General features: G+C 40.9%; 1 protein-coding gene across 2 annotated transcripts in view; it reads right to left on the reverse strand.

Moving 5' to 3' along the window:
* LOC139570722 (adhesion G protein-coupled receptor A3-like) overlaps positions 1 to 25,713 on the reverse strand; it is a 266,327-nt gene extending 240,614 nt beyond the window's left edge. For both annotated transcript variants that reach the window (XM_071392854.1, XM_071392853.1), the window contains exon 1: positions 24,906 to 25,713. In XM_071392854.1, the coding sequence (XP_071248955.1) occupies positions 24,906 to 25,123 (218 nt within the window). In that variant the 5' untranslated portion in view covers positions 25,124 to 25,713. The remainder of the gene's footprint in view (positions 1 to 24,905) is intronic.
* Positions 25,714 to 27,719: the final 2,006 nt, after the last annotated feature.

Consider the following 27,719-nt stretch of genomic DNA (forward strand, 5'->3'; position numbering starts at 1 on the left):
GTAAACAACCACTAGTCTGTGTTCAACCACACATACACACAGACATATACACCCTGCCTGCCAACACTTTACGAACAATGCAGGATCTCGGCAACGTTTTTCCATTGATTTCCACTCATGGACTTGAATACAGCAGTAAATTATTTTGACTTTGAATGCTGAGATACCCAGTTCACCCATCTCTACTGACCCTCCTTCCCTTCAGAGCTGTAGGCTGAGTGTGTAATGATTTATGTCATGCTCATTCCTCTGCCCAGATCCACATAATTTGAAATACACCTAAAATGACATTTTGGGGATTTCATATCTGCTAAAATATTAAATCGCTCTTGCCAGACCTTAGATCATCCTGTCTGCTGCAGGGCTGGCCTGGCGGTATGGCCATGCAGTGCGTGGTGGAGCATGGCAGTGAGTCTGCATGCAGACGGGGCCTGCTGCTTTGCATGCACCACGTTGCATGTCTCCTACTGGCACGCTCCTACAGACAGACACCCAAGGTCAAATCACTCGCTCATCTTCCTCCTCCCCTTCCATTCTCAGGACTAATGGCAGAGGTTTGGCAAGAGTGGTAATTAGGTTGTGTCACGAGTCATCTTCTTTTGTCACCTTCTAATGCCCTAGGATTAAGCAGTGTGATCCCACAATGCATTGTGCTGAGGCGGCAAATTACTCACCAGCCTAGCGGGAGGGGGGTGGGGGGGTTGTAGTTATTTTGGAATTGGCATGATGTGGGATACACAGTGAAAATGTACACAAAAAAATATATATTCAAAGAACATTTTGAGAGCATAAATACAGTGTATAATGGCATTAAAGACCTTTAATAGAGACTGCTGAGCAAGTGCATATTAAATCAGTCAACGAAGAGACAAGCTACTGCATATTATGAGCACAAGTTGAGAGTTAAAAACTGAGCATCATAAGAGTTTTGCCAGAAGTTCAAAAGAAGTAGTTCACTATTTCACAACTTGATGTTAGATGGTTCCTCAACCTGAATGTAGTATATTGACCAGGAGAAACTAAAATCCATGGTAAAAAAAATAAATTAAACAGCCACTACAAATTTCAACTAATTGCATACACCAAAAGCTAACAATCAAGTAACATCAAACCAAATATGGTGTTGATTGGAATAGATTTTAGGTGATTTTTACATTAGAATTTTTAAAATATATATATTTTTAAATAAAAATTATTTACAAAGCTCACATGCCCCCATCACTTACACTGATTGTTAGATTGTGGTGGCTTATGTTAGATGAAGTTTGTAGTGGCTGTTTAAATAACTGAACCATGGATTACAGTTTCTCTTGGCCCATAGACCACTTTCAGAGTGAGTAACCATCTAACATCAAGTTGTAAAATAGTGAACTACTCCTTTAACACTAGAAAGACCTGACCTTGACAGACTGCTCACGTGTTGAACGCATGGAACAGCGGTTATTTAAGCAATAAGGCGCGAGGGGGTGTGGTATATGGCCAATATCTCTTTGTCTTGTCGTGTCCCGTGTATATATTTTTTCTTCACATATATTAAGTATATATTTTTAAAATATTTTTTAACTTCAACTCCAACATACTCTCCTGCAACCTGCCTCACCCAATGTGGTATGGATCTGCTATTTTCTTTACTTTAGAACCGGAACCCTCAACAGCAGCTAGCCAGCTAACTGGCTACTAGCTAGTAGTCAGCTAGCCACTGCTAGCGGTCATCAGCTAACCTTTAACCCGGACAAATCCTGCCAGTCTGCACAGCGCGATTCAAACCAGAGCATACCAGCGCGATTCAACCCAGAGCTCTAAACCTTTTCACCTGGATCATCGCAGCTAGCTGCTATCCGAGTGGCTACTCCTGGCTAACGTCTCTGTCCCGAAGCAAGAAACAATTAGCCTGGAGCTTGCCTATGCTATGCCCATCTCCCGGCTAGCTGAATAGGTCAATCAGCCACTCCTTGGGCTACAATACCTATTTTGCAAATTGGCCTGGACCCCTTTTACTGCAGATATGGAGCCCCGCCGATCCTTCACGACTGGTCTACCGAAATAATCCACCCGAGATGGTTTTCAACAGGCTCCTCCGTCGCGACGTCCCCGGAATGCCCATCTGCTAGCCGTGGCCCGCTAACTGTCTAGAGCATATTGGACTGTTAGCTGAAGAAGTCCATCAGCCAATTTTCTTGGGCTAAAGTACCTATTTTGCCAATTGGCCTGGACCCTTTTATTACACGGGGCGCTGCCGATCCATCACGACAGGTCTGCCAACGTAACCGCCCGAGGGGGCTACAACTGACTCTTCAGTCGCAACGTCCCCCTAAGGCCCATCTGCTAGCCTGCAAGCCCCGGCCCGCTAGCTATCTGAATCGCCGTGTCTCTTGCCCGCCTAGCTACTCACTAGACTCCATGATCGATCGGCTACGCATGCCTCTCCCTAATGTCAATATGCCTTGTCCATTGATGTTTTGGTTAGTGATTATTGTCTTATTTCACTGTAGAGCCTCCAGCCCTGCTCAATATGCCTTAGCTAACCCTTTTGTTCCACCTCCCACACATGCAGTGACTCACCTGGTTTAAATGGTGTCTCTAGAGACAAAACCTCTCTCATCGTCACTCAATGCCTAGGCCTACCTCCACTGTACTCACATCCTACCATACCTTTGTCTCTACATTATGCCTTGAATCTATTCTTCCGTGCCCAGAAACCTGCTCCTTTTACTCTCTGTTCCGAATGCACTAGATGACCAGTTCTTATAGCCTTCAGCCGTACCTTATCCTACTCCTCCTATGATCCTATGATGATGTAGAGGTTAATCCAGGCGCTGCAGTGTCTTGCTCCACTCCCATTCCCCAGGCACTCTCATTTGTTGACTTCTGTAACCGTAAATGCCTTGGTTTCATGCATGTTAACATTAGAAGCCTCCCCCCTAAGTTTGTTTTATTCACTGCTTTAGCACACTCTGCCAACCCGGATGTCCTAGCCGTTTCCGAATCCTGGCTTAGGAAGGCCACCAAAAACCCTGAAATCTCTATCCCTAACTATAACAGTTTCTGACAAGATATAACTACCAAAGGGGGCGGAGTTGCAACCTACTGCAGAGAGAGCCTGCAGATTTCTGTCATACTATCCAGGTCTGTGCCCAAACAATTTGAGCTTCTACTTTTAAAAATCCACCTTTCCAGAAACAAGTCTCTCACCGTTGCCGCTTGCTATAGACCACCTTCTGCCCCCAGCTGTGCCCTGGACACCATATGTGAATTGATTGCCCACCATCTATCGCCAGAGCTCGTACTATTAGGTGACCAAAACTGGGACATGCTTAACACCCCGGCCGTCCTACAATCTAAGCTAGATGCCCTCAATCTCACACAAATGATCAATTAACCTACCAGGTACAACCCCAAATCCGTAAACACGGGCACCCTAATAGATATCACCCTAACCAACCTGCCCTCCTCCACCTGACTGCCGTTGACCACCACAAAAACATCCTGTGGCGTACTGCATTAGCATCGAATAGCCCCCGCGATATGCAACTTTCAGGGAAGTTAAATTGTTGCAACCCCTATTACTAGCCTGTTCAACCTCTCTTTCGAATCGTCTGAGAGCCCCAAAGATTGGAAAGCTGCCGCGGTCATCCCCCTCTTCAAAGGGGGAGACACTCTAGACCCAAACTGTTACAGAACTATATCTATCCTACCCTGCCTTTCCAAGGTCTTCGAAAGCCAAGTTAACAAAACAGATCACTGAACATTTCAAATCCCACCGAACTTTCTCCACTATGCAATCTGGTTTCCGAGCTGGTCATGGGTGCACCTCAGCCACGCTCAAGGTCCTAAACGATATCATAACCACCATCGATAAGAGACAACTGTGCAGCTGTATTCATCGACCTGGCCAAGGCTTTCGACTAAATAACCACATTCTTATCGGGAGACTCAACAGCCTTGGTTTCTCAAATGACTGACTCGCATGGTTCACCAACTACTTCTCAGACAGAGTTCAGTGTGTCAAATCGGAAGGCCTGTTGTCCGGACCTCTGGCAATCTCTATGGGGGGCCACAGGGTTCAATTCTCGGGCCAACTCTTTTCTCTGTATACATCATTGATGTCGCTCTTGCTGCTGGTGATTCTCTGATCCACCTCTACGCAGACGACACCATTCTGTATAATTCTGGCCCTTCTTTGGACACTGTGTTAACTAACCTCCAGACGAGCTTCAATACCATACAACTCTACTTCCATGGCCTCCAACTGATCTTAAATGCAAGTAAAACTAAATGCATGCTCTTCAACCGATCGCTGCCTGCATCTGCCCGCCCGTACAGCATCACTACTCTGGACGGTTCTGAATATGTGGACAACTACAAATACCTAAGTGTCTGGTTAGATTGTAAACTCTCCTTCCAGACTCACATTAAGCATCTCCAATCCAAAACTAAATCTAAAATCGGCTTCCTATTTCGCAACAAAGCATCCTTCACTTATGCTGCCAAACATACCCTCGTAAAACTGACTATCCTACCAATTCTTGACTTCGGCGATGTCATTTACAAAAGAGCCTCCAACACTCTACTCAGCAAATTGGATGCAGTCTATCACAGTGCCATCCGTTTTGTCACCAAAGCCCCATATACTACCCACCACTGCGACCTGTATGCTCATTGGCTGGCCCTTGCTTCATATTCTTCGCCAAACCCACTGGCTCCAGGTCATCTATAAGTATTTGCTATATAAAGCCCCGCCTTATCTCAGCTCACTGGTCACCATAGCAGCACCCACCCGTAGCATGTGCTCCAGCAGGTATATTTCACTGGTCACCCCCAAATTCCCCAAATGCCAATTCCTCCTTTGGCCGCCTTTCCTTCCAGTTCTCTGCTGCCAATGACTGGAACGAATTGCAAACATCACTGAAGCTGGAGACTCATATCTCCCTCTCGATCTTTAAGCACCAGCTGTCAGAGCAGCTCACAGATCACTGCACCTGTACATAGCCCATCTGTAAATAGCCCATCCAACTACCTCCTCCCCAGACTATTTTTTGTTGTTGTTCCTTTGCACCCCAGTATCTCTACTTGCACATTTATCTTCTGCACATCTATCACTCCAGTGTTTAATTGCTAAATTGTGATTTCACCACTATGGCCTATTTATTGCCTACCTCCCTTATCTTACCTCATTTGCACACACTGTATATAGACTTTTCTATTGTGTTATTGACTGTATGTTTCTTATTCCATGTGTAACTCTGTGTTGTTGTTTGTGTCGCACTGCTTTGCTTTATCTTGGCCAGGTCGCAGTTGTAAATGAGAACTTGTTCTCAACTGGCCCACCTGGTTATATAAAAATAAAAGTTTATTTTGTTTTGTAAATATACCATGGTTCCGCAACGCCTGGATACAGCCCTTAGCCGTGGTATATACCCCCAAGGTGCCTTATTGCTATTATAAACTGGTTACCAATGTAATTAGAGCAGTAAAAAAAACATGTTTTGTCAAACCTGTGGTATACGGTCTGATATAGCACAGCTGTCAGCCAATCAGCATTCAGGGCTCAAACCACCCAGTTTCTAATTTGAAATAGAGCTCCTCTATTTGACAAAGTTAAGTGTTTTATAAACTGCAAAATCTGCTATTTCTGATACTATTTAGAAATCAAGACGTCTTGCCTGCATGTGACTCTGTAAGAGGATTTTAAAAAGTTACTTTTTGCTGCACCGTTTCCTTGCCTGTGTCAATTCCACCCATCTCTTCATATACAATCACACTACTGTAAATTGAATGATGTCTTTAGGCTAACAACAACAAAAAGAAGAAAAAAAACATAACAAATTCTGTTGGTGATATTAAGATTCTAACAACGACAGTGTGCTATATAGACTTTGAAAAGTCAAGGACATGTCTTTAAATTTGGCAGAGTAATAAAAATGTAAACTCGTTTTTGTGTCCACATGATGTTCTCGGCTTTTCTAGTGTTAAGGAGAATATTGCTCCTAAGACTGATGACTAATCATGGTGGGACGTGCCATGAACTGACTGAGAAGAGGAAGTCCACCCACAGATCTGAGAGGGCAGAGAGTGGTGTCAAATAAATTCACATCAAATGTCCAAGAGATGTTATCTTTTGGGGTCCCTCATGGAGCAGTACTGGTATCCCTCTAAATCACATCAGTGCTAATCGTCCATAGAGACAAAGCAATCTGAGCCACGTCAGTTAAGATATCTAAGTTCGGTGGGAAAATACTGCAACACTAACACTATGCCGATGGGAGCCCAAAACTGAGTAAGCAACAGTTCATAAGAACTTGTTCTTGATTTAGACATCAATATCCTATTGGGGCTCTGTCAGTTTGGATTCCATCTGGCATAAAGGTCTGTAGAGAGGAAAATCAAAACAGTCACATGTCTATGGAGTCAATTGGGTGATTCCTCGAAAAACTGAACAAAAAAAGACCATAACCTTTTTTCTTTTAACAACATTGACTCCATAGAAGGGTCCTTTGGAGGAAGGAATGTTGACATACAGTACCAGTGAAAATCTAAGGGTTTGTCTTTATTTTTACTATTTTATACATTGTAGAATAATAGTGAAGACATGTATTGTGTGTATTGTTAAATATTATTGCACTGTTGGAGCTAGAAACACAAGCATTTCGCTATACCTGCAATAACATCTGCATGTGATGAATAACATTTGATTTCTCCTTCCCGTTCCCCTGAGTCACATCATCCCTGTACAGGCAGAACCCCCCTCTGAAGGGCAGGCAGCCAGTGGCATGTATTCATGGATGCCATGGGAAGCCAGACTTCCCCAAATATTTTACCAATAAAAAAATACAAATGATTAATTAATGTATCTTTAGTCTCTCTGTGTTTTCATAATTTTCTTTCAATTCATAAGTGGCTTTAGATCACCGGAGAAATCACCCGAGCGAGGGAAACAGCACCCCTCTGTCTCAGTATGTGTAGCCCAAGTATGTGATTCTGTCTGGACAAAAAGACTAGGACATGTAGCATTTGATTGATTGATGCCAGCAAGCATTTGGCCTCCCTTTGGCAAATCAGCGTTGAGCTGAGCTCAACTGTTGGTAGTCCTGGCGCAAAACCACCCACCAAGGGAGGCCAGTTTGGAGTTGGCTTCACTCCAATAAAATCACATCAAAAGCTAAACGTATGTCAGAAAAACATGTCTGTTTCTGGTCTGCTTGTGTTGTCCTACAGTAGCTAGATACATCGGCCCTTTCCTAAGCCATGGATGGAGATGGGAAATTGGACTTAATTCTCTGTACAGGACAATGACAGTGATTCTAATCTAACCATAAATGCATATATTGTGCAACTGGCCTGAGACGATTGAAGTTCAATATGTAGCCTAGTAGGCTCACGTTAGCTTGTTCATTCTTGCCCTTGCGAGGAAGTTAGGCTAGCAATCATTTTAGCCAGGTAGCCTTTGACAACAAAAACTAAAAGTGTGTACTACTGTATGACACAGTCATAGACCGTTTTGTCAACATGAAAGAGAGGAGGATGGCAACTAGTCTACAAGTAGGGCGAGTCAAGAGTTTTTTTTTTCTTGCGCACGCACGCACAGAAATCAGTACCATGGACTGCCACATAACAATGTTAAATTGATTGGACTAAATTGTTTTTGGTATTTTTAAGACTGTTTTCACTGTATTAAACTAAGGATATATAGTCTAGTTGATTTCATAAAGCTTAAACGTTTAAGTTGAAATGGTGCTGGAATAGTGGAAGCAGTGCTCCTGTTTTCGTTGTGATGACTTGCAGTAATTCTGTGGTTCTAAATCAGTAGGTGTTTAGTAAACTTTCGGAAAAACATGAACCTGCTTGACCACGCTGTAGGTCATATAACTGTTCGTTACACGCAATGTTTTCATTGTGGACTTCACAGCACAGATGTTGCTCTATGGTTTTGTGATGAAACAAATGTACACTACCTTTCAAAAGTTTGGGGTCACTTAGAAATGTCCTTGTTTTTAAAAGAAAAGCAATTTTTTTTGTCCATTAAAATAACATCAAATTGATCAGAAATACAGTGTAGAAATTGTTATTGTTGGAAATGACTATTGTAGCTGGAAAAAGCAGATTTTTAAATGGAATATCTACAGTACATAGGCGTACAGAGGTCCATTATCAGCAACCATCACTGCTGTGTTCTAATGGCACGTTGTGTTAGCTAATCCAAGTTTATCATTTTAAAAGGCTAATTGATCATTAGAAAACCCTTTTGCAATTATGTTAGCACAGCTGAAAACTGTTGTGCTGATTAAAGAAGCACTAAACTGCCCTTCTTTAGACTAGTTGAGTATCTGGAGCATCAGCATTTGTGAGTTCAATTACAGGCTCAAAATGGCTAGAAACAAAACTTTCTTCTGAAACTCGTCAGTCTATTCTTGTTCTGAGAAATGAAGGCTATTCCATGCGAGAAATTGCCGAGAAACTGAAGATCTCGTGCAACTCTGTGTACTACTCCCTTCACAGAACAGCGCAAACTGGCCCTAACCAAAATAGAAAGAGGAGTGGGAGGCCCTGGTGCACAACTGAGCAAGAGGACAAGTACATTAGTGTCTAGTTTGAGAAACAGACGCCTCACAAGTCCTCAACTAGCAGCTTCATTAAATAGTACCCGCAAAACACCAGTCTCAACGTCAACAGTGAAGAGGCGACTCCGGTATGCTGGCCTTCTAGGAAGAGTTCCTGTGTCCAGTGTCTGTGTTCTTTTGCCCATCTTAAAACTCTTGAAGCTAGGGGGCACTATTTTTATGTTTGGAAAAATAACATTCCCAAGGTAAACGGACTATTTCTCAGGCCCAGGATGGATGGAAAACACTCTAAAGTTTCCAAAACTGTCAAAATATTGTCTGTGAGTATAACAGAACTGATTTTGCAGGCGAAAACCTGAGGAAATCCAACCCGGAAGTGCCTTTTATTTGGAAAAATCCCTTTTCCATTGCTTGCCCATCCTCCATGTAAAGGGGTATCAACCAAATTCCTTTTCCAATGGCTTCCTCAGGCTGTGACCAGGCTTTAGACATAAATCTCGCTAATTTTTCAAAATAAAAGCTTGAAACTATCAAAACGCGTCAGGTGGCCTTTGATTAGTTCATGCGCCCGAGAGTTGTAGCTCGACATTTTCTTTCTCTGTAGTATTGAATAGTTTACCGTCCGGTTGAAATATTATCGATTATGCATGTTAAAAACAACCTGAGGATTGATTATAAAAAACGTTTGACATGTTTCTACGAACATTACGGATACTTTTTGGAATTTTCGTCTGCCCTCGTCTGCCCTTCAGGACCGGCACGAGCCTGTGGTTTTCTGAACAAAACGCGCAAACCAAATGGAGGTTTTTGGTTATAAAAATAATCTTCATCGAACAAAAATAACATTTATTGTGTAACTGGGAGTCTCGTGAGTGCAAACATCCGAAGATCATCAAAGGTAAGCGATTAATTTTATTGCTTTTCTGACTTTCGTGACCAAGCTAATTTGCGGCTAGCTGTTCTTACTGTTTTGTCTAGTGATTGATAAACTCACAAACGCTTGGATTGCTTTCGCTGTAAAGCATATTTTCAAAATCTGACACGATAGGTGGTTTAACAACAAGCTAAGCTGTGTTTTGGTATATTTCACTTGTGATTTCATGATTATAAATATTTTTAGTATTTTTTTATTTTATTTGGCGCTCTGCAATTCAGCGGTTGTTTAAGAAAATGATCCCGCTAAAGGGATCCGTGCGTCAAGAAGTTAATGATATCACAAAACAACAACGTATTTGACATGATTATTGATAAGAGCCTCATGAACCATTTACCACATTATTTGCGTTGGAAATATTGTTTCAATGTCCAACCTTGTGATGTTACAGTACTGCAAAATCTCTCTGTTGTAACAAAGAGATTTTTAACTTCCATTTCTGCAGAGTGGGAGAAAGTGTTCCTGCAAGGTATTTACGACCATCATAAAACTAGCCAACTCCGCCCCCACTTCCCCCCCTTCCTCTCTGGTGGGAGACGGGGCTCTCTCTGATCTTCACCCAGGAGGGAAAGTCATGAGATTATGAGGAAATGATCAGAAGATAGATAGGAGTTACATAGTTCAGAATACACAAGTCATCTTTCATTGACAAGCTATAAGACAATTATTGATGCCCAGAGCTGGAAACACATCAGATGGCTTCCACAACATGTGAACAATATCAGGAGAAAAAAATGGGATTGATAAACCTAACAACTTGAAATGGGAACATGTTTTAGTAAGTGGTGTCAGGTGTGGTCACGGGACGTTTCAAAGTGTCCCTAAAACTCTCCAAAGTGGCATATATCTATAAATTAGATACCTCCAGTGCTATTACATATTTGCAATCCCTGAATTATATTTGTTCAGTATAAAAACACAATTTATTCCATATCAACCTCAGTCAAACATTCTGTGGGTTATGGGGTATCCAGGGTACATTCAAGTGTCCTTTAAACTCTCCAAAGTGTCCGAATGTGGTAATTGCACTGTTTTTGCACACTGTATGTGCCTAAAAGTTATTGTTCACTATAAAACAACGTTTCTACAACAGCAACCTCTCTCAAATATTGTGGTGGTGTCGGGGGACATACAGGGTATATCCAACTGTTTTTTCAACTTCTCCAAAGTGCCTGAACGTTTTGCCTAGGCATATTCAATGTATTGGTCCCACATATAAATTCACTTTTTACAAAAATAATATACAATACCAGTCACAAGTTTGGACACACCTACTCACTCAGGGTTTTTCTTTATTTTTCTATTTTATACATAATAGAATAATAGTGAAGACATCAACACTATGAAATAACACTTATGGTATCATGTAGTAACCAAAAAAAAAGTGTCAAACAAATCAAAATAGATTTTATATTTGAGATTCTTCAAAGTAGCCACCCTTTACCTTGATGACAGCTTTGCACATTCTTGGCATTCTCTCAACCACCTTCACCTGGAATGCTTTTCCAACAGTCTTGAAGGAGTTCCCACATATGCTAAGCACTTGTTGGCTGCTTTTCCTTCACTCTGCGGTCCAACTCATCCCAAACCATCTCAATTGGGTTGAGGTCGGGTGATCTGATGCAGAAATCCATCACTTTCCTTCTTGGTCAAATAGCCCTTACATAGCCTGGAGGTGTGTTAGGTCATGGTTCTGTTGAAAAACAAATGATAGTCCCACTAAGCACAACCTGGATGGGATGGCGTATTGCTGAAGAATGCTAAATAAATCACCAACAGTGTCACCAGCAAAGCACCCCCACACCATCACACCTCCGCATCGATGCCTCATGGTGGGAACCACACATGCAGAGATCTTCCGTTCACGTACTCTGTGTCTCACAAAGCCTCGGCGGTTCAAACCAAAAATCTCAAATTTGGACTCATCAGACCAAAGACAGATGTCCACCGGTCTAATGTCAATTTCTCGTGTTTCTTGGCCCAAGCAAGTCTCTTCTAATTATTGGTGTCCTTTAGTAGTGGCTTCTTTGCAGCAATTCGACCATGAACGTGTGATTCACGCAGTCTCCTCTAAACAGTTGCTGTTGAGATGTGTCTGTTACTTATTTGGGCTGCATTTTCTGAGGCTGGTAACTCTAATGAACATATCCTCTGCAGCAGAGGTAACTCTGGCTCTTCCTTTCTTGTGGCCGTCCTTATGAGAGCCAGTTTCATTATAACGCTGGATGGTTTATGTGACTGCACTTGAACAAACTGTCAAAGTTCTTGAAATGTTCCGGATTGACTGACCTTCATGTCTTAAAGTAATGATGGACTGTCGTTTCTCTGCTTATTTGAGTTGTTCTTGTCAGAATATGGACTTAGCCCTATTTGGTAAAATACATTTTCTGTATACCACCCCTACCTTGTCACAACACAACTGATTGGCTCAAACTCATTAAAATGGAAAGAAATTCCACAAATGTACTTTTAACAAGGCACACCAGAATGTGCAAAGCTGTCATCAAGGCAAAGGGTGGCAACTTTGAAGAATCTCTGTTTTGGTTCCATGATTCCTTATGTGTTATTTCATAGTTTTGATGTCTTCACTATTATTCTACAATGTAGAAAATAGTGCAAATAAAGAAAAGCCCTTGAATGAGTAGGTGCGTCCAAACTTTTAACTGGTACTGTATTCCGCCACTGTGTGACGATTGATTTTTTGTTGTCTCTGCCTTATTGTATACTGAACAAAAATATAAAACACAACATGTAAGTGTTGGTCCTATGTTTCATTAGCTGAAATAAAAGATCCCAGAGAAAGCACAAAAAGCTTTTTCTCTCAACTTTTGTGTAGAAATTAGTTTACATCCCTTTTACAATATAATCCATCCACCTGACAGGTGTGGTATATCAATAAGCTGATTAAACAGCATGATCATAACACAGATGCACCTTGTGCTGGGGACAGTAAAAGACCACTCTAAAATGTGCAGTTTTGTCACACAACAAAATGGCACAGATGTTTCAGGTTTTCAGAAAGTGTGCAATTGGTATGCTGACTTCAGGAATGTCTAGCAGAGCTGTTGCCAGAATTTAATGTTAACTTCTCTACCATAAACTGCCTCCAACGTCATTTTTGAGAATTTTGCAGTATGTCCAACCGGCCTCACAACCGCAGACCACGTATAACCACGCCAGCTTATGACCTCCACATCCGGCTTCTTCACCTGCGGGATTGTCTGAGACCAGCCACCCGGACAGCTGATGAAACTGAGAAGCATTTCTATCTGTAATAAAGCCCTTTTGTGGGGCAAAAACTCATTCTGATTGGCAGGGCCTGGCTCCCAAGTGGGTGGGCCTATGCCCTCCCAGTCTCACCCATGGCTGTGCACCTGCCCAGTCATGTGAAATCCATAGATTAGGCCCAAATGAATTTATTTAAATTGACTGATTTCCTTTATTAACTGCAACTCAGTAAAATCGTTGAAATTGTTGCATGATGCGTTTATATTTTTGTTCAGTATATATCACGGTGGCATAAGAATGAATGGGTTATAGAGCAAACAACGCAATTACCACAACATAATTTTAATATGACTTTTTTCCTGGCAGCTTCCTCTGTGATTTTACCCATGCCCCGCTAATGCAAGCAGTCTCTGTTTGTGCAAACTCAAGCGTGTCCCGCACTGTGTATGCAGAGGAAACCAGCTCCTCGGCAATCCCCACATACCTCTCTTAGGCCTCTGCACAACGTCCAGGAAATCAGAGGCAAAACATAATTGTACATTATGTAAACAGCGCATGACTAAATTCTAGAGTGTCCTTCCAACTTTCTATTTACAATATCAATTATGTTCTCCTAGGATAAGCTGCTTTCAGGGGAACGGACAAATTAAATATTGTCTGGCTGGGCCGGAACAAATGGTGTATGTCATCACTCTCTGCATGCGTTTCTCTGATTAGCACTAACATGCAAAGGGTTAGGCCCTGTGAACCGCAAGAGGACACTCACACGCGCACACACGCAAATACACAAAGGCTGACATGGCTCATTCATACAACGTAACACAATTTAAAACGGAATCAACTGGCAATAAGCAGTTGAAACAATAATAAAGTTTCCACCCTGCTCCTGTAAACACCTGAGGGATGGGGTTGGAGATATGTAACCACTGTCAAATTCATAGACAGAGCTATGAATGCAAGGACTGACCATCCATGATATCAAACGTATAGTTTTAAGGCTATGTAGCGTTTGTTTACAAACAATGGAGTAAAACAAGCTTATATTTTGGGTTATTATGGGGTACAACAGTTGAGCTAAGCTCATGAAGCATTTATAATTGATATTCTTCAAGAATCAATGGGTACATATTATTAATTTATCATTCCAAAAATGGATGTAGCAACTGCAGATTACCTCTTTAAATGGCGTGAATTATCTTTGTTTGAAAGAGATCCATGTCTCATTGGATTTGTGCGTTGTTCTAATTGGTTGAACTTGGTGTACAACATCCCTATCAGCTCTTCTCCTAGAGCACAACCCGGGCCTTCATTTTTCCTTCTGACCACAGACAGCTGAGATATTTCTGTGAGGTCTAAACAACCCTATTACAGAACGGAGACAGCCATACACCAGAGACATTCGACTGTATTATTATAAAAGAGCAGAAACAAAAATAACTTCAATTGATGTGATCCAAGACACCAATCATGGGGACCAAGTAGGGTAAAGATCACAATGTGAACTATTGCAAGCATTCAGATAGGCCTGGCCCCATGATTTCCAGGCACTTCTCTTCAAACATTGCAAACCCTCTGTTATTCTATAATATCCAGTTACTAGGCACAGCTAACCAAAATAACATATTTCATATAGACAAACATTGACCTTGGACGCAAAACAGACATTGCTCTGGAGTTCAAGTGGGTTATAGCAGAACTTCAAATAGGCCCTGCCTGACAGCTGAGCACATCTGCACATGTCGCCGCCCCACAGGACAAGGAAGGGAGTACACTCTGTGACCATAAAACTGTTTCCTCAAAAGGATCTGGCTTGGTTAGTGCAAATCAGTAACCTTGCAAAGCCCACATTTTTAAGGCTAATGCTAGAGGGCATGGAACATTTGAAATAATCAATTCCATTTACCAAGACAAAATCACATAGTATGTTGATGGTTGAGCAACATGTGGTTTGAAATTGTTTGCAATTTGAGAGGGTGACACACAAACACACAAACTCAAACACAGACGGAGAGGGCAGACTGAGTAAGTGGTGCTGCATGTGGTGTGTTGAGGCACCATGCAGTGCAGAGCCTAGAAGGAAGTTAATATGTTTCCTACTGTTAGTGCTGAGCAAATAACCACAACTTTTAATTTTTTGGGGTTATTAAACAACTAATTGATTGAAGTCTGTTCAATTACTTGAATTCCATTTACTTTGGGTTTTTTGTGAGCCCAATGTGCCGTTTCTCTAGGGAGAAATCAAATCGATCACGATAGATATTAAGAACTATGTGGGACACTGGGCTGAAGGGAGTGGTAGATTTCATTAAGCAAATAACATTTCATATGTCACATGCTTTGTAAACAACGGGTGTAGACTAACAATGAAAATATTACTTACAGGCCCTTCTCAACAATGCAGAGAGAATAAAAAAGAGCAATAGTAGAAATAATATTTTAAAAAATAAGACAAGGAATAAATACACAATGAGTAATGATAACTTGGCTATATACACAGTCATGTGTACCGAGTATATGTGCAGGGGTATGAGGTAATTGAGGTAGATATGTACAGTTTCATATAGACAAAATGAAGTGGTGATCCTAACTGACCTAAAACAGGGAATTTTACTTGGATTAAATGTCAGGAATTGTGAAAAACTGAGTTTAAATGTATTTGGCTAAGGTGTATGTAAACTTCCGATTTCAACTGTAGGTAGGGATAAAGTGACAAGGCAAAGGGAAAAATAATAAACAGCAACAGCAGTGTATGTGATGAGTCAATTAGATTATTGCAAAAAGGGTCAATGCAGATAATCTGGTTAGCTATTGGTTAACTATCTATTTAGCAGTCTTATAGCTTGTGGGTAGAAGCTGTTCAAGGTCCTGTTGGGTCCAAACTAGGGCTGTTGCGGTGACCGTATTACCTCCACACTGGCGGTCACAAGTCATGAAGGCAGTCAAATTCCACATGACCGTTTAGTCACGGTAATTAGGCTACTCCAAGCTCTGATGCTGCTGGTTATTAGTAGTCTACCAAACTTGCTAACTGCATGGTACTCAGCACTCTATTGTCCCTCTAATCATGCTGACATCAATGCAAATGTATTCAAAAATCTAATCAAACACTTCATGTTGCGTAACATTTCAACTGGCTATGCATTTGCGGGAGAAAACTGAGGGATGGCCGCTAATAAAAAGACGAGGCTCCCATCAGCTCCCATCATACTTTTTCCCCCGCTTGCCTCTGTTTTGATACAGCTGCATGATAATGGTCGATTCTAAATCAAAACAAATGTTAAAAATATATTATTTAGTATATTTAAAGACACGATTAAATCAAGAAAAGTCCGATGGGTGACAATATTAGCCTATATATATTATCACTTGTGAATGATGCCCAGCATAAGAAACAAAGCCTTTTTTTTGCGACCTTTTCTCAATCATAGTCGCATACCTCATGTAGTCTAGCCCATAGGCCTATATGTTTTAATAAGGTTTGCATCGCAACTAAAGTGGCCAAATAACTTCTTAAAATTAAGCACATTAATCTGTTTTACAAGGGGTGTAGAGCATAACTTGCATACATATGCAGCGCATAAGTTTCAAGTTTGGGGAAGATCATTTTCACCATATAAATGCACCTTTATATTAAAAGCATGACATGCATAATTGCATTTGCGGTCACTTTTGATAATGGGGTTTTCAGCTAATGGAACATTTGCGCTTATAGCCTACTACCATGTGGCAATTGCTACGCTTATGTGAAGAAATAGCCTAATAGTTTATCAACATTTTAAGATAAACGTTCAACTCTCCCATACTATGTTTGGAATATTTATTTCTCGCACAGAATAGAATAGTTTGACTATTGTACTATGGGGGAATAGTAGATTGACATAGGCTAGTGCTTTTGCTGTTCATTGGGCCTACTCATCTTATTGGCTGACGAAAAGTAAATGAGGACAGTTCTTCCAATATCTTCAATATGCACCTCGGAATTGGATAAGGACGCATGCAGTTGCGTCCCGGATGTGTCGGTCTTCATTTATAGCCTGAGAGAAAGACCCGATCACGTGAAGGAGAGCCATGTGAATGAGGGCTTCCGATAGCGCAGCACACTCAGGGAGAAGGGGACGACGTAGCACTCTGAGCCGCAAAAAGCATGGATCTTTTTAGGGCCACAGCCACAAAGGGGATGCCGCCGTGAAATGTTAGGCATTATCAAGTGCTTGTCAAATTGTGAATGAGAGACTATTGGAGTGTGTACAACCTGAGCAAAAAAAACAAAGCAGAGCTCATGCCATTCAAGCAACTTTTTTCAAATCATCATTTGAATCTCATCATGCAGCCTTACAATGTATTAAAAATCAAACCACATAGCCCAATGATTGTAGAACAACTAAAGTTACAGTAATAATTCTAAATTAAGCATATAGGAGTACCTATTTCTTTGTTAACCGCTCAACACAGAATAGGCGCATGCGCACACTCCATCAAATCGCTTGGAGAAAATATGTATATTTTATTCAGCTTTGTTCAATTGTATTCTTCCTACTATAAAATAAAGCCAAGGAATTATAAGCAAATCTTGTCTGCTAAATGAACTAGTGTAGCCCACAGCCATTTGGCATAGCCGCATTAGGACCTAACATAACTCACAGTATGCTATTATTTTCTTCTGAAATAGACTACATTTTCTTCATATCATGCTTCTAAATAATGGATTTATTGTGAAGGTGTAGAATATATTACATGGATTTATTAGACTTTTTTAAATGGCTGTGTGGAAGCCAGGAGATTAAATGTTAAATGTGTTTATGTTGATTACGGTCAATTACTGTGAGACCGACAGTTATTTGCTTGACAATCACCGACTGACGAAATTCCGTGACCGCAACAGCCCTAGTCCAGACTTAATGCAAAACAAGCCCAATGTGTTTCTATGGGCCTATTTTGGACTGCGCTTGTCGCCTGCCTTCTCACCTTTTCTTAGGGCGAAGACATGAGCATCTCGTCATTATACAGATCTCTGGAAGGATACACTTTTACGCCTGCTACGTTAAGTTATTAGATACACACAGACAGCATGAGAGAGGAATGTACACAACACTATGATGAGAGGGTCAGAGACAGTTTTTGACAGAATGCCTTATCTACTTTGAAGAAATAGTAAAATAATTATTCCAGACAGCTCTGCAGCATACTTAGGCAGGCTAGCAAAACGGGAAGACTAAAGTATGGGGAGCACATAGATAACGTTAGATGGTCTGGCTAGCTGACTGCTACTGCCTGAGCAGAGATTACATGATGACTTAAAGGAATGAAAAATAAAGTAATCAAATAAAAATGAAGTAATATACAGAACTGCAATATTTTATTATTTCATAGTAATTTCTTATTTTTCTATTTATCTGTAGGGCTGGGCGGTACACTGTATTTTACGATATACAGTGCCTTCGGAAAGCATTCAGACCCCTTGACTTTTTCCATATTTTGTTACGTTACAGCCTTATTCTAAAATGTTTTTTTTTTTTTATCCCCTCCCTCAATCTACACACAATACCCCATAATGACAAAGCAAAAACAGGTTCTTAGACATCTTTGCTAATTTATACCAAAACAATACAAAAAATATCACATTTACATAAGTATTTAGACCCTTGACTCAGTTCTTTGTTGAAGCACCTTTAGAAGTGATTATAGGCTCGAGTCTTCTTGGGTATGATGCTACAAGCTTGGCACACCTGTATTTGGGGAATTTCTCCCATTCTTATCTGCAGATCCTCTCAAGCTCTGTCAGGTTGGATGGGGAGCGTTGTTCCACAGCTATTTTCAGGTCTCTCCAGATATGTTTGATCGGGTTCAAGTCTGGGCTCTGGCTAGGCCACTCAAGGACATTCAGAGACTTGTCCCGAAGCCACTCCTGCATTGTCTTGGCTGTGCGCTTAGGCTCCATTCATCTTTGCCTCGAACCTGACACGTCTTCCAATCAAGTTGTAGAAACATCTCAAGGATGATCAATGGAAACAGGTTGCACCTGAGCTCAATTTCGAGTCTAAGAGCAAAGGGGCTGAATACTTATGAAAATAAGGTATTTCATTATTTTTTTTAAATCCATTTTAAAATATGGCTGTAACGTAACAAAATGTGGAAAAAGTCAATGGAATACTGAATACATTTCCGAAGGCACTGTACCGTTATTGATGCACAGATCGGTTTGGGTTTTTACTTTACCTTCTATAACGGTATTTGAATGTTTGGTTTGTTAAATGTGATACCCCGTGTGTAAAGTCAATTTTTATAGTTTACTTCGCTTCTTGAGTCATCTCTCACCACTCTCTCTATGCCGCTTTCCACACAGACCTAGCCCCGCCCCCACTCATGGAGCACATTTGTTGTTCCTCGACCACGAGACACTTGCGTTCAGTCTGCATGGTCAATGCAGCACATGCAACAATTTTGATGACAACGATGCTGTTTTCTCTTTGTTTCTTTGCATTCTATAATTACACTATTCGTTTGTGTTTCTTACTGCAAACAGCTAGTTTGTCTTTTCTTAGCAAGTTGGGCCTAAATCTTGTTAGCAGCTAATGCTAATCATTAGTTAGCTGGCTAGCTAGCTAATAAATGTACTGAGTCAGAGCAAACATAATTCACCTCTACAGCCTGATAATACCAGTGATGGTGTAGACCTAAATCAGCATTTAGTTTGTGCAACAGTATCTTCTAAGTCAAAGGAATACGGGAAGCATGAATACGTTAGCTACATAAAGTAGCTAAGAGAAAACATTAAATGTAGCCAAAGATTATAGGGTCCCCTAGGAAACACTTATCAACACTTTGGTTCCTACCCTGTCACAATAACTCCTCCCTGGCATCGTTGTCATGTCAAACACTGTATTCAAAGTGCCCACTAGTATATTCTAATTATATAATATAGCTAATCATAATAATCATTCCATTTCTATGATACAGTTCACCCAAGTGTGTTGCTCTAAATCGCAAGTTAAATCACAATTGCAACATCTGGTTAAATATAAGGCCTAGATTGTTTGCCCATATCGTGCAGCCCCAGGTGTCAGTGTGGAAATGATCTCAAATGAGTGCCTGAAATGCAGAAAATTATTTTTGATTGAAGTTGAATTGTATAAAACAAATCAGAATGGAGAAAGAACCATTGAAATCACTTAGAATGCATGTGTCGCCACCCTAGGTTCTCACACTACTCAAAGCAAATGTATCATTTTTATTATTCAAAAACATAAAATACCATCCAATTGTTATAAAAATATAGTGATATGATATGTTGGCCATATCACCCAACCCTGCACAATGTGGTCCTGACAGAGACAATGGAATATTTTCTATGTTTTGGCGATTGAATGTTCACTATTTTTGCCTTTGGAATTTCCATTAAAAAGATAAAATCATTGTAATGTCATTATTTCATAATGCATTTTATGTAATTTTTTTAATCAAAACTGAAAATGGACCGACCTCAAAAAGGCTACTTACTGTGACTACTCCTTGCAACAGAAGCAACGCACTGCAGGCTTTTAATCGCTGTTTTACGACATCTCAAAAAAATAAAAAAATGGGGAAAACAAAACATGCTTCCAAAGGTTTGGCTGCCTGCACGATAGCAGACTTATGAAAGTTTAAATAACCTTGGTATTTACTCAATGGTGAAGGGAGGAGGTAAGGATAACAGACCAGAGAGTATCCTTGGCACACATTGTATTTTTCTTCCTTAATATTTTTAGACAGTCCACATTCGCACTGCGTTTGGACACATTCTTGGGTTTTCGAGGGTATTGTGTGATTTGCAAGCTTTTCGCTCCCCCAATGGTCACGAACACTGGTGCTGTGAGTCATTATCATCTCATAATGCAAAACTGATCAGGGTGTCCTTTGAAACCACAACCTAAATTATAATACAGCATTTGACACCCAATGCTAACAAGTATTTTCCAGAGAAAGCTAGCAGCTTGATATAATTCATTACTGGGCACTGTGAAGTGTGGCTTCTTGGACAGCCTAACAATTACACTATAGACCAACAACAACAACAAACCACGTCAAGTTTCTTAAAAATAACATACAGTCTAAATCCATCTCCCACAACAAAACATTATAGCCACAGATCGTAGAGATCCCTCAGTTTGTGGTCTTGCTACTGTGGGTCAATGTCAAGTGTGATAAAGGTATAGGGCCTAAGGCCATTACCCTGTTACATACAGGGTAATGGATGAGCCTGACTTCTGAGTCCCTGGACTCCTATAGATCCTATAGTAGCATCTGGGGACATTATAGTTCTCAGAAAAATAGGGATGATTTCCAAGAACCATTTCCTCTAGGCTTGGGAGATTATTACTGGAAAGTCACTCATCTAAAGATGAACCTGTCACTTTTCAAACCTAAACTAAGGGGACTGGGGAAAAAAGCATTGGGAGAGGGAATGAGAAAGAGACCATGGATAAGCATTGCGGCTAGTAGCTTCAGCCGCATTCCCTTGTGACTGTATATAGGGTCTATTTGGCCATGTCTCTTTAGATTAAAGGCCTGCATGTAGTGTAATAAACTGCTACCTTTTATGGACCGAGAGGCATTCGTTCTCTGCTCCATCCCTGCTAGCGGGGTCGTCTGTGTGATAATGCACAGATAATATAGAGGGGCTACTCGTACATGTCAATGAAATATTCATGATAAACCACTCAGAACAGAGAAGAGCAGAGCAGCCGCCAACACCACCTGAGGAAAGATAGAGCTAGGCAAGCAAGGAAATAGGTTTATAGATAGCACGCAAAAACACTCCACGAGGACAGAAAGGCCATCTTTCATAAGCAAGGGCACCGGTGTCCATATTATACCTTGTTCCTTCAAGGTTCTGGCTTATCTGACGCATACTGGTCAATACTAGCCACAAGCCAGTCCAACATATATTGTAGGTAAACAATCACCTGACATTATGATTGGGGAAAATAACATGAGTCATACAATGTAATATCCCCTCCAAGTCTAATTTTTACCCATCTAGAAAGTGAAAAAGCCAGAAATGGAGGTTCATACTGACCTCACATTTCCGGTCTAACACAGGTGAACAATCATAGTCATCATAATGAGTGGGGAAGACATATGCAAAAGCGCTTCCTATCAGTCCCACTGTTGCGGGGTTGCCCTCCCTGCAACCCCATCTATGGATGCTTTACATTACAATGTCATTCCCAGAATAATGTAAAGGATGTCCTTGACATGGCCTCACGATCACTGCCATCCAGACTACCACTAACAGCCCCTCCTGTCTCCAGTGTGATCGTGGCCTACAGAGTCTACTGTAGCCTATGCCAGACATGTCCCTACCCCAAACCAATGAACTCATTTTATTTTCCACATGCTTCACCTTGGGAGAGACTGGAGCATTTGGGCGCTTTGAGGAGCTTTTTGTGGGCTCTTCTGTAGAGGATGTCCAAATCTGAAAGTAGATAACCGTTGGCAACTGAAACTGTAAAAGCTATATGCATGCTGATGCTACATTAGCTACATGCTTATACTGCAATGTTCTTTTAACTGAGTCTTACAAGGTAAAAAATATGACAGGACAGTTGCACTGCAAATCTCTGAAAAGGACACATACAAAGTCCAAACTTCTTTGCTGTCAGCTATGCAAATGCAGAGCACACATCTTGTCACATACAATATCTAAAAGTAGAAAGATCTTGTTCGCAGGGTAGGTTTGCATTACAACTATGACTGAGCAACAACCGCCTGCAAACAATGTTTGTGTTTCTCTGTCACGTTCTCTCTATCGCTCCTTCCATCTCATTAACCCAAACATCTCTTTTCACAACACTTCCTGTCTCCCTCTGTGTTCTGTGTCACTCTTTCCGAGTCTCCTTCCCTGTCACTTCCTCTATCCTTCTAAATGTTTCTCTCTCATTTTCTCCCTCTCGCTCCCTCCCTCCCTCCATATGCCCCTGGGCTCCTCTCTCTTACTTTCTCTCTCTCCCCTCTGTCTCTCTTCTCTCTTAGGCCAGTGCCATGTTCACTAGCCAGTGCTTTGCTTAAGACAGGTGTCAGCTACAATCCCTGCTACTGTTCTCCACAGAGACACAGCGCTTCTTTCTCTTTCTCTCCTACTTGCCACTGAAACAATTACACCAGATAGGCCTCAAGGTCAACAGAGCTGTCAGGCTCCACTCCAACGTTGGAGCAACTTCTCCCACGTTTTGGATTGGGAAACAGGCAGAGGTGTTAAAAGAGGGTTTCTGCTGCTCTGGAGTCTACAGCTGCTAGGAATTATGGACATCACACACATTTCATTTTCTTTTCAATCAGTTATGTTAGGAGATGTTTGTAACTTCATAGAAATATGTAATAAATTGAGACTAGAGATGCACATAGAAAGAATGCAATAAAGTGAAAACGAAAGTAAAGACGTATGGACAGTGCTGCCATTTCATTACAAGCTCTACACATATATTTACTTGTGAATAGAATGCGTCCCCCTCTGAAAAAAATACTGAAAGTGCCATAATGAAAAGGCTACTGATACAGAACTCATTATCTGTAGAGCTGAAGTGAATAAAAGGGACAATGAAGGAGGCCAAAGGGAAGCATTAGGAGAGATCTGCTAGTTAGGGAATCCACTTGGTGTATGACACGATGTGCATAGCCTACTTTCCTCTCATATCTGTTTATTTTCACAGCATGTCTAAATAAAATGGAGATGTGGGAGGCCACTTCGGCCCGACAAAGGTCACGTTTCCTAATGCATGATAACTGCTTCCCGGCCAACCAAGGGGCCTGCTTGAGGATATTGGCTTGTTGACCCGGGGAAAGACAGGGAGCATTACATTTATCAGCTTAATTTACATTTTCTAAATTGTTTATTTATTTAATATTCTTAAAAAGATTGGACTATTTTAATTGTAAACTGTTGTTACAATGAAGGATACTCCTAATTTCCTGCCAAGAGGCATTGATTTATTGGACAAAAGGAAGACGCTTGTGCTATTTCAGGGGACAATACATTTAGCCTAAACATGACCAGGAACCCAAGATTGTCAGTAAAGAACAAAGCCGTATGTCCATGAAGAACACTTCCTCAAATCAAAATGTTATATCGCATCCAGGCACAACTGCAACAACAATTGAAGCAAGTGAAGACAAGATTAGCCTTGGTGCATATGTAACCATGTATCTCAGAGCAGCGGAATTACTCTGTTAACATTAAATATGTCCAAAGCTACTCAGAATGTCATTTAATATCCATATTGCTATAATTCATTATTACTCATCAACATTCATATTTCAACAATCTTCTGCAACAGTGTTTTGGAATAGAGAAGCTCCCTTACATTTCCTAATTGCTTTTTTCTCCCTCGAAGAAATAGCTTTCCATACAGTTCCCACGAATAAAACAGTCTATAAAGCTAGTAGGCCTAGTCCATTTCCACACCTGCAGGTTGAATGTGCTTGGTAAGCTCTCCACTCTCAGAACTGTAAAGTGCTTTCTCTTATTTCATCTGACAGGCCCTGTATGGTGACTAAGATTATTCCTGCTTGTTCCTTTTTAATCAGTTTATTCTCTTTGAGCAACCTTTCATACATTACAAATGGTGCACCACCGGATATTGGAGAGGGAAATGCTGAAAATAGCCATTTTTTGTAGAGCTGGTCAGTCAAAAGGAGGTAAAGGAAAGGGCACAGTATCTTCAGTGACCAACATTTACAGAGGATAGGATAATTCCATACATGGTGTGTACAAGTGGTCTGCTGAGTACTAAGTTGCAATTTTTGTCACAGATATCTAAGACTAATGGATGCTGTGATATTGTTCCTTACAAAAAAAGATAGCAGTTTCCTCTCATATCTGTTCATTTTAACAACAGGTCAAAAGTGCAGTAACTGCAGTGGACTGTGGTATTTTGGATGCAGTAATTGCATAATAACTGCAATGTACTACAGTTATTACGCACTCCAGTTACACTGCAAAATTACTGCAGTAAATGTTTTTTATTTTGGAAGCAGAATTTGCTGCATACTGCAGTTATATTGCACCCTAACTGCAGTTATACTGCAGTGTACTGCACTCTGACTACACTATTTTTTCTTAAGTGGTGCCCTGGTGAATGATTTATCTATTTTTTTTTAACAATCTTTGTTCAACTACTGTTTTATTGATTGTTTAATGTCATACTCACAGGGAAACTGTTTTGTTGGGTAAGAAACTGGGTTGTAGAGTGTCCATTAATTCCACATCATCACACACCACCTTCACCCAGACATTTTGTCTGCTCAATTCCTTGGACCTCTCAGAGGTGCAATGACAGCTGTCAATGAAGAGGTCCGGGCAGTTTCTGTTCGTCAGGCATGTCCTCCACAACCCAACAACAACGCAAAGTAATCTCAGCATTTTCATTGTGAACTGAGCCTTTTATTGAATTGTTCTCAAGTTATCTCTTCCCAGTCTGTAAAGCATGTGGAGACCATTTCACATAGGCTTCTTCTTGGTGGATGGTTAACGTTAGCTACCGACCAAGTTACTTGTTTTTGTATTTTAATCGAAGTCTGCGCGTGACTACTGACAACACCTGTTGTGTCTCATAATGTACAGGCTACCTGTAAGTAAAAAATAAATAAAAAATAATGCATAACGAAGGTCTTTGCTTTGTAAAATATTGTTTCACCGCGCTGTGCCACTTCTATCATTGGTTTCTCATTTACACAGAAACGTGTCACTTTGTCGGCTACCAAAACATTCCTAGATAAAGGTTTGGAAGTTTGTTACCGGTATCCTAAAAGTTTGACGCATGGGAATGCAGTAGCATATTACGCCGTCTTCGCCGTCGGCAAGAACAAGATGTTCTTTCAATGTGTCGATTGTCACTTTTGAAATAGTACTCCTACTAAGTTATCCATTGTCATAACTCCGTTATCAACAGGTTGCCACAGATATTCCCATCCACGTCTCGCGCCTTCAGCCATGGACTTGTTGCGAAGTAATCAGCTGCATGGAAACTGAAGTCCCTCCCCTCGAAGCCAAGGGGCGTAAATTGGTATTTTTATTACATGGGTAAACCTCAAATCAATACATCCATATAACCTGTTCTAAAACAAAAGCATTTAATTGTATTTAGGACCACAGTGAACATTATATTATGCCAACCATAGAAATATAATTATTAGACCTAGAATTAATAGTAATTCTATTTGTATGATGTCAACACACATCAATCTAAGTATCACGTGGTTCTGAAACTGAATGGTATAGGGGCTCAGGCTCAGATACATCTGACATCAGATGACCAGTTGGTAAACGGTCATTGGAGGACCCCTGGACCCCTTATAGCCTAAATAAATATATACATTTGTTCCCGGACTCCAGGATTCAAACTCAATGCCATGCTGAGGGAGATGTTAGATAATTGCTTACTTATTCAGGACATAATGCATCAGCACCGTCTCACCTTAGCAACTAAGAAAAAGCATATCTTGATAATACATGTAATCTATTGGCAACCAAATAAAAATACCACACGAAGAAAAACGACATTGAAGTCTCAGTCTTATGACTGAATAAAAATGGTGCTTCATAGAAAGCTATAGCAGTAGCAGGCTCATTATTGAATGCCTCCCGTCAAGTTGATAGGCAACAATAAGCTATCAATGGACTACTGACAAACACACGAATCGACAATGCATAGTCCATGTTTTGTATACACTCATTGGAGATGAGTAATGTGGGAGCATAGACCTACAGGCTACAATATACCTATTCACCAATAAGATCTGAACATAAAGGAAATAGATACATTCATGGCATGACTTTACACTAATAAAGTAGATATAAGATATGACTTGGTGGCTCTCACAAAATAAAAGGGGACTTGAGGGAAAAAAATGGGCCAGCGTATTAGAAATGCCAGGGCTGATTTCTGGTCCCAGTCCGCCCCTGCAGTAGGTTCACATTTTTAGGGACTGTAAGTTGTTCAGTACTGTATCCTACAGAAGATGAAATAATATTAATAATTTCCCATGCATGCCTGTAGTCAGAGCATAGTCCTGGGAGACGCAGAAGCCTAGACAGCTGGTTGGCCTCCTGAGGCTGGGCGAGGTGCTTCCCCTGAGTTTGCACTGTGCTCCACACCAAATTCCACTCTCATTATCCGCATTGTCTCCGACACAGCTAGACTGGGAGCACAAAGGAGGATTTTAAAACGTCCCCTGACCCTTCTGAGCAGCCCATGTTTCTCGTTCATCTCCCTGACAGGCATTACACAGCAGTACACAGTCACAGGGCAGAACAGATTCCCTCTTCCTCGCTGTTTTCACAGAGGGAAACTAAAGCCATATGTATGCCTTGTTTTCTACCATGTTGTGCTGCCGGCCCTTTCACTGCCACTCACACTTGTTTGCACAGATGTATATTTACCTTGCTCGTGAAAGTAAGGAAGCAAATCTCCCCGTCAGCTGACCTTTGGGACGCTAGTAGGAAAATAACCAAGTTGAGCTGACATCATCATTTGACATGATAAATCTTTAATGGAGCGCAGACAGAAACATTTATTTGGATGCAGGCCAGCAGTGTTCACTGGGCTACTTGCATGGACTTAATGGAAAACAGAGCCCTCGCAGCCTCGCTGTTCTGTAAATATTTTCTTTGTGGCAGGGAAGAAGATTTTCACATCGACAAGCCGTGATGTGATATCTAAACAACAAGCACATTCTAAAAATATCTAAACAGTTTATGAGAGAGTCAACATACTGTATGTTGAAAAGTTATGATAGTAATTCTATAATCATAATTTGTATTCATATAGCACTATGGTGTTATAGATTTTGATCAGCCAAACATACAGCATATTGGAAATTGTGAACATGCCTTGTATTGGATTGTATTCCAGCTGCTACTTATAGCATTCTGTACATAACCCGTTACTGCATTAAATAGAGAACAAAGAGAGAAATACTCATTAGTGCAAAATGGAGCAAGGAAGTCAGTGATATTGAAACAA

Source organism: Salvelinus alpinus, chromosome 3 (genome assembly GCF_045679555.1).
Source record: "Salvelinus alpinus chromosome 3, SLU_Salpinus.1, whole genome shotgun sequence".
NCBI lineage: Eukaryota > Metazoa > Chordata > Actinopteri > Salmoniformes > Salmonidae > Salvelinus > Salvelinus alpinus.